The 16179-nt window shown below is 37.5% G+C and overlaps 2 protein-coding genes across 4 annotated transcripts in view; one reads left to right on the forward strand and one right to left on the reverse strand.

Moving 5' to 3' along the window:
* Nucleotides 1–5743, forward strand: part of HOOK1 (hook microtubule tethering protein 1) — a 69507-nt gene extending 63764 nt beyond the window's left edge. Inside the window, exons 21-22 of one of the 2 annotated variants that reach the window (XM_009209573.2) lie at nt 466–534; nt 2213–5743. In XM_009209573.2, coding sequence (XP_009207837.2) covers nt 466–534; nt 2213–2383 — 240 coding nt within the window. In that variant the 3' untranslated portion in view covers nt 2384–5743. The remainder of the gene's footprint in view (nt 1–465; nt 535–2212) is intronic. The other variant, XM_003891967.5, reaches the window with a different exon arrangement.
* Nucleotides 3310–16179, reverse strand: part of LOC116276324 (cytochrome P450 2J2) — a 42631-nt gene continuing 29761 nt past the window's right edge. The window contains exon 8 of one of the 2 annotated variants that reach the window (XM_031669355.1): nt 3310–3877. In XM_031669355.1, the coding sequence (XP_031525215.1) occupies nt 3855–3877 (23 nt within the window). In that variant the 3' untranslated portion in view covers nt 3310–3854. Of the gene's footprint in view, nt 3878–13251; nt 13875–16179 lie in introns of those variants that run through there. The other variant, XM_031669360.1, reaches the window with a different exon arrangement.

Genomic DNA, 16179 nt, shown 5'->3' on the forward strand with positions numbered 1-16179 from the left:
AGTACACAGGCCACCAACAATTAAGAGAGAAAAATTTGTATTAAACTTTATAGGCAACTTAAAAAGATTTTTTCCAGGTATTTTTGACTGTGTCCTCTTTCTCCTTAGTTTTGACTCCTCCACAGGTGCAGCTCTGTTTTGTTTACCTAGGCCAGTTGTTACTTTTTTCTCTAGATATGGGGGGCAGTAGCCTTAAGATCACCAGTTGTGTATATTTATGTTTAAATCACTCTCTTCTACCAGTAAATTTCTTGAAATAAAAGTTTATTAGTCACAAATCTTATTCCTTACTAACGGTGTTGTGCATGCATTTGTGCTTGATTCAGTTTACATTTGACTACATTGTGTGTCTCACAAGTGCAATCTTTAGATTCTCTCAATAATGAGCATAGTGAAGAAATTATTCTGTCTTTAGTAATTTGGGATAATTTCTGGGATTTTAATTGTCCTCGTATCTTTTTTCAGAGTGAATGCAAAGTAGCAAAATTTCGTGATTATGAAGAAAAACTCATTGTTTCTGCCTGGTATAATAAGGTGAGCTGAAGTTCAGCAAATGATTGGATGAGAACAGTGTTTAGCAAACTTTTTTGACCAAGTACAACATAAGAAAATATATTTTATTTTATACCATAAACCAAGACATAGTATGTGTATGTGTATGACTGAAACAAAAGTTACCCTGTGTATTGCACTCAGATATTTTGTCATATTCTTTTTTAATGTTGATTCTAATCCACTAAATTGATTTTGTGACTCATCAGCGTTTAGCTGATACATATGAAGCACAGTTGTAATAATTCTTAAACCTCTTTTAATTTGCCTTATTTGAGCTGAAACATTCAATTTTTGCCCATAAAAGATTTCTGAAGAAATATGAAGATCTGTGTAATGCAAAATTAAATGCTTCTAGTACTCAGTATTTATTTGAACATCCTCTAAAGCCTCAGTGGGTCCTTTACTGTATTTGTTACTTTATTTTTTCTATCCAGGGGTCACTCCTCATCATTGTCTCTTTGTCCTACCAAGGAGAAAATAGCATAGTTTGAAATGTGTTTTATTTTGTCATTGGTAGTATCAGTGGGATATTTTCAAGAGTAGCATTTCATGATATATGGGGTTCTTTTGTATTATTCTAGTCAGTCAGATACGCTATTATCTACTTTTATCTCTTCTTATTTATACAAAGCCATATCACTTATTAACTTCCCACGTGTGAATGTTGTGCTCCACCAGAAAGCACTAGCTATTCTTCCTGAAACATGGCTCATGCTTTCATGACACCATGCTTTTCATCTGAGCTCTTTCCTTTCTTCTGTTGGGTAAAATGTGGCTTAAAGGGCCCTGAAGGAAATTACATGTGAGGTATTCTCAGAACTTTCTCTCATGAGTCAGTCACCCTAGTTGAGATCAGTGACTATGTATTATTTATTTGTTCTTCCATGACCTCTTAATACATACATCAGTGAAGATATTGTAGCCAAGTTGTCCATGATTGATTCATTTTTTAACCTATATTTGTTGAGCATCTAATATCCATGTACTGTACTAGTTACTAGTGATGCTAAGCTCAGTAAAATTGTGTTATGTGGTCTAGTGGGAGAGTAATGACTTCCCTTATAAGAAACTCAACAGCCAATATATGATAACTTATCAGGTATCAATATCGAGATAGACTATAGTAAATTTAAACTATACTGGTGGTTCTCAAACATTAACATGCCTCAGAAGACTTGTTAAAACACAAATTGCTAGACGCACTGGCAGAACTTCTGATTCAGTAGGTCTGGGTAAGGCCCCTAAATTTGTATTTTTAACAAATTCCCAGGGATGCTGATCTTGTTAATCCAGGGACCACCCTTCAAGAAACTTTGATCTAAGCTGTTCTATTGTGACATGTCTGCTCATAGGTGATAGAAGGATGGCCCAAACACAAAAATTTGTTATAATTAAGTCTAATTCCAGGCCATTATTTTAAGTTACTATTTTAAATAATTTTAAATTTAGTGGATTAGAGAAACTGGATTTTGTGCCTTCTTACTAGCATTACCATTTCACAGATTAATCAGCTTCTGAGCCCTTATTTTCTATAAAAATGAGGAAAGCCTTAGCTTTATAGGTTGGTTTTAAGGATTAAATGCCTTTGTGAGGAGCACTTGGCAAACTCTGTTTAGTCATGTTAAATAAAAAATATATGTGTTTTTTTATTTTTCAGAGTCTAGCATTCCAGAAACTGGGGATGGAATCTAGACTTGTGAGCGGCGGTGGTGCCTGCAATGACACTAATGCATGTACTCCTGCACGGTCTTTCTTAGCACAGCAACGGCACATCACCAACACCAGAAGAAATCTCTCTGTTAAAGTCCCTGCTACAACATCTAACTAAAAAAAAAAAAAAAAAAAAAAAAAAGAAGTGTCCTTAAAATATTTTGTACCTTTCAACTAAGTACCAGATTGATAAAGAAGGTTTATGATGCTGGATATCAGGTATTTTAAAATCAACATGCATCAAATTAATTTTGCCAGTTGACTTCAAAAACAAAGAATATAATTAGCCATCTCTCTGCAGGAGCACATTTGAATAATTGGGGATGTAATTATACACACATTTCAAACAAACATTTGTCTTTTGAGTGTATTATAATTTCAAATTGGCCTTGTGTATTTTAGTTAAATGTTTTCAGTTGTACTAGTAACTTAATTAATTTTCAATAGTTATTCAGTAATACTTAATCTTAAAACATTATCTAGATTTGTTTAATTTTTTTTGTTTTTTGTTGATTTATATAAAAACAGTCGAGGCAGGCACATGGAGAACTATGCAAGGGTGATTTGAGTTAGTATATACAAGGCTTTACTTCTGTCCCCTAATTCTTCCATTGAATGTGTACCTCTACCTTGTCATGTCATGGAAGATATAACATTTGGAAGATTTGACAATTAGAATGACTTTGGAATAATAAAATTGATTAATTGGAAATTTTACATATTCTGAAAATCTCATACTTCTAATTTGTACCTATGGCAAATAAGGGCTTCTGGACATCATGTTTAAAATGTTAAGCATAAGAAATAAACTGACATTTGTAATAGGCAACTTTCTGATGGAAAGCAAGCAAAATATATATATACTTTTTGTGAAATGTCTATATACTTTTTAAGGTAATTAATGAAGATTTCAGTTACTGCTTTTAAGCATAAAATTATATTTAGCTTCTGCTGAAAAATTGTATCATGTAATAATTTTGCTTCATTGAAAAGGGATGTTGCAGTGATGAAACAAGGTGGGGTCAGTTTGATTTTGTTTACTTATTAAGGAGTTTATCTTGGGCTCAGTTTGTGGTATTCAGTTTGTTTCTGCTCAAAGCTCTTATTTTCAAAGGCATTACTTTTGAACTTTTGGGGTCATTTTTAAAAGTTAGCACTTAAGAATTTTAGTTGTGTTAAATATGTGCTGTCCTATATCATAGCCATGAGCCATATATGACAATTTAAATTTAATCAATCATAAACTCAGTTTCTTGGTTGCACCAGCCACATTTCAGATGTTCAATAGCCACATGTGGCTAGTGGGTACCACACTGGACAGGGCAGCTATAGAATATTTCCATCATTGCAGAAAGTTCTAGTGGATAGCACCATAGTAAGTCTTTTTAAAGTAACTTGGAAATACTATTTGATATTAGATGTTAGACCACAAAAAGAAGAAAAATATTAGGACTATTTCGGATATAAAAAGGAACTGAATTGTGACATAATTAGCACCTTACATTCCATACAGTTGAATACCTTATGCTGTGACAACCGTAGTTAATCATTTCAGTGCTGTTCAGCGTACATACCTCTCAGCAGTGTGTCTAGAGCGGGATAAGCAAACTTTCTGTGAATGGACAAAGAGCAAATATTTTAGTAAATGTCTTAGGCTTTGTGGACTACATGAGCTTTGTTGCAGGTACTCAACTCTGCCATTATAGAGTTAAAGCAGCCATATACAATATATAAACAAAATGGGCATGGTTGTGTTTCAGTAAAACTGTATTTACAAAGACAGGTGGTAGGCCAGATTTGGCTTGCATGCTGTAGAGCTGTGGTCTAAATTTTATTCATAGCCTTTCTTTGCAAATACAGTGTGAGTATTGTTCCATTTACAGTGTTATTATTTTTTAGATATCTGGTTTTTAGATTTTTGCCTGGTAACTTTTTACTGAAAATACAAGAATTTCATACTGCATTTGCATCTTCGAGATTAGGGAGCACCTGTCAGGATATTTTGTTCTATCAGGGTTACTTCTGTTGACTACCTCCTAGATTTTGATACAGTTATATTGTTGAGTTTCATTTTCATATATTATTGTAGTATCTGCTTGCCTGTGAACTTCTGGTAAAATAAAATAAGCCTTTGAAAATATTTTAGCATGGTATTTAACATTTTCTAAATATTATGGCATTTTGACATATTTTAGTCAGTGAAGACATCTGCCCCTTTGGTGTTTCTACTTGCTTATGATTGAGATTTTACAAACTCTTCAAGCTCCGTTTTAATGGAATTTATTGTAAAACATTAACTTTAATAAATTAGTGTTTTCACAGATCAGATCATTATACTTGGAATTTCTAAATCATGCAATTTCTGGATAAGGACATAAGGCTAGATTCATTTTTCTTAATAGAGGAAAAGCAAATTTTCTGATTTATCACTTTTCTAGTTGATAAGTAGAATTTAAAATGTTTGATATGTAAGTATTTATATAAGACTAATGTAATTTAAAGTTCTGTATTATTGTGATTAATTATATAGAAATTCAGGAACTGATCAGAAGTGAGATTCTTTTCCACATCTGATTAATGTAGTGAGTTGACACCCTGTGGGTGGTAAAGCATTTAAACATTTCATCATGAACCATGATTTATACACATCTGTGTTGTAAGGGAGGCTTCAGTACATCTACCAATAAAGAGATATTCAGCATTTGTGTATTTGATAAGGAATTAAATGTCCTAGTGATTATAAAGTAAAACCACAGACCAATTTGAAAATGATCTTCAATGTTGAGCACTTGCTTTAACATTAAAATTCCTTTTCTTTTTAAGGCTAAGGGTGTGTACATATGGCATTGATGTCTATGTTGAGACTAACTTATGTATTGAAAAAAATTTGAAGTTTATTTTTTCAATGAATAAGGCTATCCAATGATTTAGTATAGATTAATGATGTCTTTTTTAGAAATATTAAAGTGAGTATTCCTCATTATGTCATCATTTCCGATAACTAGAGTGCTAATTTGAATGTTAGATAATGTTTTCACATCTATACCTATTTCTTTCTAGGGGCACATCTGACCATGGGGCTTGGGGGTGACTTTTAGGCCACAGTAGTGTCTGTGTTAGGTTCTCTAAATGTGTATTTAATGAAAAACATTCCTATGTAAAAATGTGTGTATATGAATGTATGCATACATTCTTATTGTGCACCTGTACATTGTGAAGAAGTAGTTTGGAAATTTGTAAAGCACAAACCATGAAAGAAAATAGTGTGGAGTTATTAAATGATGTAGCACAAATGTAATGTTTAGTTTATAAAAGGTCCTTTCTATTTTCTATGGCAAAGACTTTGACACTTGAAAAATAGAACCAATATTTGATTTATTTTTGTAAGTATTTAGGATATTATTTTAAATAAATGATTGTCCATTATCAATATAATAGTTGTGAAATGATTTAAGTAAATAAACTTTATTCTTCTGTGTCTGTTGATTTTGATGGGTTTTTAGTGGGCATAAATGCATGTTTATTTGCTGCATTAAATAGAGGACTGAAAATATTTAGGTTGGTAAAGAAAAAGTAATTGCATTTTTCTAATTTTGTTTTTCCTTTTTTGGGGGGGGAATGAAAAGATATATTAAATGATTTGGGAATATATCTTTTTATGTCTCCAATTTCACCTCTGGAACCTAGACATCTTGCATTAACATGGAATCAAAACATTTCTGGGGCCGGGCGTGGTGGCTACACCTGTAATTCCAGCACTTTGGGAGGCCGAGGCAGGCAGGTCACTTGAGGTCAGGAGTTCGAGACCAGCCTAGCCAACATGGCAAAACCTCATCTCTACTAAAAATACAAAAATTAGCCAGGTGCGGTGGCGCACGCCTGTAGTCCCAGCTACTTGGGAGGCTGAGGCACAAGAATCACCTGAACTTGGGAGGCAGAGGTTGCAGTGAGCTGAGATTATGCCACTGCACTCCAGCCTGGATGATAGAGTGAGACTGTTTAAAAAAAAAAAACCCAAGACATTCCTGGGTAATATAATTTTAGAGACTGCTATTTATTCCTGAATAGCCATTCTACCCCTCTTACTTTAGTGATAGAATCCCATATTTTAGCTTGTTAATCCAGGAGAAAAAGAGAAAACCAAAACTGTGCTTCCTAGATTCCTATATAATTAGGTGGGATACAGCTTTGTTCTAGATATCTAGCTTGAATGTACACAATTCACATTCCTCTGAAGTTCCAGGGGATATGGAACTTTCAAGCTTCTCTCATTGTCTTTGGCTTTTGACAGCTTGACTATCAAAGATGGTCAATTGTGGATCTAGGTGTGGACTTCTTCAAATTTATTCTATTTGCAGTTGAGTTTGGATCTGCAGACTAATGCTTTTCATTAAACTTGGGAAATTTTTGGCTATTATTTCTTGAAACATACTTTCTTCCCCTTTCTATCCTTTTCTCTGGTACTCTCATTATGCACCTGTTTATACTTGGTGTCCCACATGTCTCCAAGTCTCTGCCCATTTTTCTTCATTCTCTTTTGATTCTGTTCCTCAGAATAGATCATCTCATTGATTTATCTTCAAGTGTATCTCAAATGTGCTGCTGAGTTCCTCTAGTGAATTTTTTATTTCAGTTAGTGTACTTTTCAAATATAGAATTTCTAGTTAGTTTTTAAAAATTATTTCTAGCTCCTTATTGTGATATCTTGTACTTACTGTACTTTTCAAATCTAGAATTTCTAGTTAGTTGCTGTTTTTTTATTTCTAACTCCTTATTGTGATATTCTATTCAGTGGAAAATCATTCTCATATTTAACTTAATTCTTTAGCTAATAATTAATTCTTCAGGCTCATTGAACATACGTAAAGCTTTTGTCTAGTAAATCCAATGCCTGGGCTTCTTTAGGGACTGTTTCCAGTAACTTCTTTTCATCCTGTCTATGAGCCATTGTTTTCTGTTTCTTCACATGATTCATAATTTTTTATTGGAAATTTGGCATTGTAAATAATATTTGGAAACTCTGGAAATCAGACCCCACCCCATGGTTTATTATTGTTCCTGTTGTTGCCTTTTGTTTAGAGACTTGAACTAATTCTGTAAAAATTCCATTCTTCATTATGTGCAGGCACTGAATTCTGTGCTTTTTAAGCAAAGTGTTCAGCTAATTTTGGCCAGAGATTTCCTTAAATGTTTTGAAATAAGTCTCTCAGCCTTTCCCAAAGGGCTCTACCTGTGTTTTGGGTTATACCTTTAACACACCAGCAGGTAGTTTACAATTCTATCGTAACCTTAGTTTCTTGCTTACACAGACCCCCACAGTCAGTCAGAGATGAGAGATTAGGGTCTTTCCAGGCCTTTGCCTGGGCAGGCATGTAGCCCTCACGTGTGCATGGCCTTCTAGATTCCTAGGCATATGTTAGAGTGTTAGAAGCCCCGGTGGGCATCTCTATTCCCAGTGTATCCTTTTAATCCTCTGTTAGCTCCAACTTGTATTGCTACCTTGGCTTACTGTAATGTTGCACAATTGTCACTGATTTTTTTTTTTTTTTTTTTTAAACAAATGTCCTGTAGTGTGGTTCGCACAGAATGAGTGTTTAGTAAGGTAAAATAAAGACAAGTTCTGAGAATGGGGCTTTTCAAGGAACTGCCAGAGAGGTCATATAATGATAACTTTCTGGGAATGGGGGCCTTTGGGGTGCTCTAAACCCATTCTGCTCCCTCCAGTGGCTGCTTGATCATTGTTATTCACAGGTACCAAAATTGTAGGACTGTTGCTTTTAAGGATACTTGAGAGCTGGGGAGAGGAGAACTGGCATACGGCAAGTTAAAACAGAGCTCCCTGTTCTTGCTGAGAGCAGCTCTTCTTTTTTTAAAACAAATGCTTAGGTTGTTGTGTGACTTCGTTTAATTTTCAGCATTCTGGAATGTTGATTTTGATTATTTTTGCTCATGTTCTCAGTGCCTTTATGGAATGGATTTTTGGAGCTCCTTAACTTACCATTTCAGAAGATCTCTCTACAAGTCAGATTTTTGAAAGTAGGAGTGACCTTAGTAACCAATATTTAAAACCCACCTTTTCCAGAATGTGAAATTAAGGAATATAGAGGTATAGGGCTTTCTGCATGGCTACAGAAAATTTATGGCTCACTGCAGCATTATGTCACTTGGCTGCTTGCTCTTCCCTACCCCTCACCCCCACTATATGTCCAACAAACATTTCCTGAGCATCTGCTAGGCATGAAACAGGTACTGAATGTGTGTGAACAAGACACAGTCATCTCTGAAAAGCTCATTTTAATTGGGAGACTATATGGAAATAGGAAATAAAATATTTTAAATTATCAGGGAATGGAGGAAGAAGCAACTAACCAAGAGTCAAGAAAAATGTCATTGGAGAGTTAATATTTAAGCTGGCCTTTATAGGATGAATAGGAGTGTGCCAGGTATAATTAATCATTTCTTGCAGAAAAACTAGCTTCTATAAAGACATGAAGATGCTGAAGGAGCTGGCCTATTTAGGGAAGTAATAGTTCAGTACTTTGGCAGGAGAAGTACTAAGAGATGTAATTCAAAAGGTGAATAGATTTCAGATCACAAAAATTACCATATGTCCACCTAAGGAGCATGCCCTTACATATGGCTGTGCAGGCCCTACATCGGGGTGTCCAATCTTTTGACTTCCCCAGGCCATGTTGGAAGAAGAAAAACTGTCTTTGGCCATGCATAAAATATACTAACACTAATGATAGCTGATGAGCTAAAAAAAAAAAAAAAAAAAAAAAAAAAGAAAAAGAAAAATCTCATGTTTTAAGAAAGTTTCCGAATTTATGTTGGGCCGCATTCAAAGCCATCCTGGGCCGCTTGTGGACAAACTTACTCTACATGGTCCAACTTGAGGGCACCATTCACCTAAACTACAAGTGAATGGCAGCCTGGGGATTTTACAACATAGCAGCCATACCGAAGAATCTTATCCTATAGTCAGCAGGAAGAATATCTTGTTCTGTGGTCACAGTGAGGAAAAGATCAAATTGCCTGGGGAAAAAAAAAGGTCTAGAAATAAGTTCTCCAAATTGCATAACAGAATAACCAGATGCTTCTCTGAAATAACCATACAGCATTACTGCTGTAATTGATTATCATGTTACTTTGATCTCATGTTTTCACAAGAAATACAATGTGTGTATCTGACAGCATAGGGTAAGTTATGCTGCAGTAGTAATTCTGAAATTTTAGTTTATAACAAAATAGGTTTATTTCTCCCATCATATGTTCATCTTGAATAAGCTGTGACTCTGCTTCGTGTCTTTGTCACACTGGACATAGGGTGAAAGACCCTTATTTAGAACACGGGTAGTCTCATGGCAGAGAAGAAACATGTTGCACTACTTGCCTGCTTGCAAGCACTTAGAAGTGGCTCGTGGAACTTTTGCTCTCATTTTATTGATCAAAGCCAATCACACGGCCATTCCTGAATTCATGAAGGTGGTTGTACATAATCATCCCACAGGGAGGAGCACCACAAGGAGAGGCACCCCAGAGAGGAACAATGGACTTTTGACCAGTCATATACTCCACCTCAGCAGGTTTGTTCTACTTTTCAGACTAGGAAACGATTTCAGGAAAGTTAAGTAACCTGTTTAATTCACAAGCAAAAGGTAATAAATGGTAAAACCCAGGAATGGAATTCAGGCCAGCTTAGCTACAAAGATCTGACCTCCAGTTCATCTGACTCCCAGTGCTACCCCACTGAGTCTTTTAATGTTGTTTTGTGTGCATCAGAGCCCTGTGATGTCTTTGGACTTCAGATGTATTTTGGCAAAGAGAAGCCTTTGTTCGGACCCTAATTGTTATAACGAACATCATCAATGAGAGAGCCAGTCTCTGAAAGTGACCCTTTGCATTCGACCCCTTCTTGCTTAACTTAATTCCTTGTCTGTTTCAAAAGAGGAAAAGGTCCTTAGCTTTCCAGAGCAGAACAAATAGCTCGTGTGAATACACAAAAACTGTATGACCCAGAAAGTACAAAATGTTCATTCAGGGCATCAGGCTGTTGTTGCGAAACAAGCATGGGGAAATGGGCTAGGTGGCACCAGTCCAGAAAGCCAGCTGGGACTGAAAGAGTGAGGTAAGACAGAAGCCTGTGCTCCTCCACTGCATTCCTGGAGGGTAGTAATAGAAGTTAGCATGAGGGCTGTGAAACAGGTCATGGGGTGAGATGACAAGGACAGAGGGGTAGTGGCAGAGATCTGACTTCTGGTGATAGGTCCCACCAAGCACCAACCCACAATGATTCCACTGATTTTGTTCATTAATTCACTATTAAACACTACCATGTTGCAGGCACTGTTCTTAATACTGTGGACTCAGAATTGAACAAGACAGATACTGCTCTTGCCCTCAGGGAATGTAGTGTATTAGTTAACTATTGCTGTGTGAAAATACACCTCAAACCTTAGTGGCTTAAAACAGTAACCATGTATTTAACTCGCAAATCTTAGGTTGGAAATTTAGGCTGGCTCAGGCAGTTCTTGTCTGGGCTCACTCATGCAAGTGTAGTCAGCTTCCAGATTAGCTTGGATCCAACCCCTCTCAGGTCCTTATGCACAGCTCTGGAGGCTGGCCAGCTATCAGCTAGGGCAATGTGATGGCAGTGATGAAGCCACATGTTTCTCATCCTGCAGTAAAGTGGACTTGTTTAAATGGTGACAGGAGAGTCCCAGAAAAGCAAGCAGAAACACACACAGTCTCTTCGGCCCTGGGGTCAGCCAGGAAAGTCATTTCACCACCAGGCCAGCCTCAAGTAAAGGAGACTGTGAGTAGATGCTAGCTCATGAGGAGAGAAGGTGTAAAGTCACATTTCAAAGGGTGTAGACACAAGGAAGGGAGTTATTGTAACCTCTTTTTACAGATAAATATAACTCTCAGCCAGACTTAAGTTCCACGAAAAATACAAGAGTGGAGAGACTTCTGTTTCATGCTGTGACAGTAGCTGGACTGGACTAGCTCTTCTACCACAAGGAAAACCAGAGAAGTGGACAAGGTAAATAAACTTTTCAGATATTGGAAAACTGAAAGTGCAGGACCGTGCTTCCCAACAGAGAGGAACAAATGAAGTGAGCTCCACAATATCTGGCTTTCTAGCTGGAGGGATTTACTAGACTCCATTTCAAGAGGCAGGGAAACAATCAGAACACAGTAGTCTTGCTAAGATGAGAAAATAGGCTGGAGTTTAGGGTGACTGACATGGGTAGAATTTGTAGAATAGAGAAAGAAGCAACAGCAAGAGTGAGCTCCAGAAATCTTGAAAGAGATCAGCTGAATACCAACCTCTGTGTGTGTAGAGCGAGACTCCATGAGGTTGGGCAAAGGATACCTACCAGAAAACACCTACCAGAGAGCTATAAGCTTAATGATTGCTGTAGCTTTTTTAAAATTAATTTTTATTATTTTCCTTTAAGGTCTGGGATACATGTGCAGAACGTGCAGGTTTGTTACATAGGTATACATGTGCCATGGTGGTTTGCTGCACCTATCAACCAGTCATGTAGGTTTTAAGCCCAGGATGCATTAGGTATTTCTCCTAATGCTCTCCCTCCCCTTGCCCTCCACCCCGTGACAGGCCCCAGTGTGTGATGTTCCGCTCCCTGTGTCCATGTGTTCTCATTGTTCAACTCCCACTTATGAGTGAGAACACGTGGTGTTTGGTTTTCTGTTCCTGTGTTAGTTTGCTGAGAATGATGGTTTCCAGCTTAATCCATGTCCATGTGAAGGACATGAACTCATTCTATTTTATGGCTGCATAGTACTCCATGATGTATATGTGCCACATTTTCTTAATCCAGTCTATCATTGATGGGCATTTGGGTTGGTTCCAAGTCTTTGCTATTGTAAATAGTGCTGTAGTAAACATACATGTGCATGTGTCTTTATAGTAGAATGATTTGTAATCCTTTGGGTGTTTACTCAGTGATGGGATTGCTGAGTCAAATGGTATTTCTGGTTCTGGATCCTTGAGGAATCACCACACTGTCTTCCACAATGATTAAACTAATTTACACTCCCAACAACAGTGTAAAAGTGTTCTCATTTCTCCACATCCTCACCAGCATCTGTTGTTTCCTGACTTTTTAATGATTGCCATTCTAACTGGTGTGAGATAGTATCTCATTGTGGTTTTGATTTGCATTCCTCTAATGACTACTGATGATGAGCTTTCTTTCACATGTTTGTTGGCCGCATAAATGTCTTCTTTTGAAAAGTGTCCATATTCTTCGTCCACTTTTTGATGGTTCTTTTTACATTTTACACCTTATACAAAAATTAACTCAAGATGGATTAAAGACTTAAATGTAAAACCTAAAACCATAAAAACCCTAGAAGAAAACCTAGGCAATACCATTCAGGACATAGGCATGGGCAAAGACTTCAGGACTAAAAAGCAATTACGACAAAAGCCAAAATTGACAAATGGGATCTAATTAAACTAAAGAGCTTCTGCACAGCAAAGAAACTATCATTAGAATGAACAGGCAACCTACAGAATTGGAGAAAATTTTTGCAATCTATCCATCTGACAAAGGTCTAATATCCCGAATCTACAAGGAACTTAAATAAATTTGCAAGATTACCATAGCTTTTACAGGGTTGGAATTAGCTATATTCATTGAGAGTGGAGAGACCACACTGAATACCTCAGGCAATCAATAGAGACTCTGGAAAAATCACTCTTTAGGAGCCCTCGAATGAAGGCTACTTTAGACCTACTCTAATAAAGCTTTAAAATGAGCTTCCAAAGGATTAAGGTGTCCTACAAGTAAATTAACTCCCTATTAAAATAAAACTTAATACTCTGCAAAAGGAAGACAAGGAAAACACTCAACAATGAAAAACTTACGTAATAATTAGCAGACATAAAGAACTGGGAATGTGTGACCTATAGCAAGGAGAAAAACTCAGTTAAGAGACACAGACACAACAGACAAGGACTTTTAAATGAATAGTATAAGTATATTCAAAGATCTAAACAAAAACAACAGAGAAATAGAAACTGTATTTAAAAAGATGCATTGGTACTTCTAGAAAAATAAAATATATGAAATAAAAAAAATTAATGGGTGGGCTTAATGACAAACTCGACACTGCAGAGGAAACTAAGAGTGAACTTAGTTGAACTTGAAGACAGAAACTTGAACAGAAACTATCCAAACTCTCTCACAGAGAGAAGAAATGCTGAAAAATATTAACAGAACCTTAGTGGCCAGTAATTCAACATCGAGGGGGCCTCATATGTACGACTGGAATCCCAAAAATATGGGATCAGGGAGTGGGTTAAGAAAAAGTATTTAAGGAAATAATGGCCACAATTTATCCAAATTTTCTAAAAACAATAAACTCATAAATACAAGAAGTTTAATAAACACCAAGTAGACAATGCTAAGATACATTATTACCAAATTGCTGAGGATTAATGATTAAGAAAAAAATCTTAGTAACAGCTGGAAGACAAAAGACTCCTAATGAATAGGGGAACAAGGATGTGAGTGATTGTGGCCCTTTCATCAGAAGCAACATAAGCCAGGAAAAAATGAAATGACATCTTCAAAGTGCTGTAAGAAAAAAAAACCTGTTAATTTATAATTCTATATATGGTGAATTTTTTATTCAAAAATGAAGGCAAAATTAAGACATTCTGTGATGGAAGAAAAAGAGAGGAGGAGGGAGAAAACCTGGGGAGAATTCAAGGCACAATATATTGTGGTGGTTTTCAAGAATAAGTGAGATGGAGAGGAGTCAGCTTGGGGGACTTCGTCAACACATATCCCTCCCCCAAAGATGGTTATGCAGTGATGGCAGTGGTGAAAGATGTTGTGAAGCCATGTGTATTTCACAAATGTTTCCTTTGGTTTTCATAACCCAGTGGGGACCACTAATGTCAGTTGATCTTTATGTTTATAATCCCCCATTTCTCACTTTCATCAGCACTGGAATGAGCTCTAAGAAGGGATGGTCTTGTATCTCCCTTTGTTAACCACTATCTGATTCATTGTATGTGCTCAGTAACTGTTTGTTGAATTGATTTAAAAAGACTATTAATGTGAGGCTTGGTATCAAAAGCACAGCTCCATTTTCTCTTTCCAAGTAGAAGAAGAAATTCATAAGGTTTGGTTTTCCACACTTAGGGAGATACCACCAGCATATGGGGGTATTGAGGAAAGCAATGCAAGTTTACCAAGTGAGAAAACATTATTAGCAATATTATAGGATGCTGTCATACATTCAAAGCTAACCAGAATAAAAGGAAGGAGCATCTTCCATTGCAGATGTACTTGGAACTGTACTTTCAGATAGTTAATGGCAGAAACACCCATGTATATGTGTGACAGAGTAAAAATAAAAACATGGCAAGGAATCTTTCATAGTGAATGTCACAGCCCAGAAAAACAGGCTCCAGTGTTTGCCACATTTATAGCCCAGTCCTCTTCTTGCTGTTCACAGCACTGATCCTGAGCCACAGCAAGATCCTAGGGTGTCCTGTGAGTCATTTATCCATTCCTTCATTCAACACAGAAAGAGAAATAACACTCATTAGGATGTCACTGTGGGCTGGATATTATATTTGTAACAGGATATCAAAATGGGGTCTTCATCTCTCAGTTTCACTGGAGTAACTGGAGTCCCAGTTACTGCAAATAGTACATGCCAAGTGCTATTAAACCCACAGCTGTAAAGTAGGGCACTTGAAATCCTATGTGAGACTTGCCACAGGGGCCTCAGATAACTGTTTTTGTCACCCTTATAGCCCATTGCCTACATAGAGGACTAATGGAAGAGGCAGAGACTTCTGTGGTGAGGAGTGACAAAGACTCAGCTCCTTTAAACCCTCTAGGCATTGACCTTGGCATCTGTCCATGTTGGGCCTAATGGCCAAGTTGCAGCAAGAATCTTGCCAAGTCAGTTTAGAGGCAACCCCTGACCCCTTGATCTCTGATCCAAATATTCATCCCCCACCCTTGGTACCAGATCACTCGGGTTGGTCTTCAGCAAGAATCCTGTCCAGTGGATTTAGCCAGAATCTGTCCTTACCCCTAATATTTCCTCTGAGATTTTCCATTCCCAACCCAGCTGTATTTGGAATTGAGCCTGGTTCTATACTGAAATCTCCTTTCTCCTATTGCAATAGTTCCTGACTAAAATTTGTTTTCACTGCTTTAACTGCAGTTCAGCTCTGGTTTTCATTGACAGGTAGATCCTCCTGACCTCCCACCCATCCCCACCAAGCGGGAGAGGCACATGGTTTCCCCTCACCAGGTGAGAGGCTTCTAGCCAAGAGAGAGTTACCTGTGCTCTGTATTTCTCTGGGAGGCAAGAATCAGTGGCACACAGAGGCCTGAAAGTTCCTCTAGGCAAGAGGTTGGGTGAGGCTCCAATGGTAGCTGAGGAGTGGGGGCTCTGTTGGAGGAAACTGCACTGCTTCTCACACTGCGACAAGGGTGTGGGACTCCATGTGGGCCCCATGGCGCAGCCAGCATGGGGCTGTCTTGGATCCCCACAAGAGGAGTCCTGGAGGGATAATGTGTCCTGAAGAGGAGCTGCACTGGCAGATGCCCCAGAGTGGGAGAGCAATGTTAAGCTAAGGAAAAAACACTGTCCACGTCAAAGGTGCTGCACATGAAGGGTGGGATGGGGTAGGTGGTGGATGAGGTAGGAATGCCCATGAAGGAGGGAGCACTGGACCAGAGAGAAGGGCTGGTGAACCCCTGCCCACCCGGCCTGGAAACCTTCCAGTTCTAAAACTGAGTTGAGGGAAGCTAAATCAGTGAATGTATGGAGTTATATAAATTGTATATTTATTGGACTGCAAATTGTAAGGACCAAAATGACACTTAGGAAGGACGGTGAGGACAGGGATGT

Source organism: Papio anubis, chromosome 1 (assembly GCF_008728515.1).
Source record: "Papio anubis isolate 15944 chromosome 1, Panubis1.0, whole genome shotgun sequence".
Lineage (NCBI taxonomy): Eukaryota > Metazoa > Chordata > Mammalia > Primates > Cercopithecidae > Papio > Papio anubis.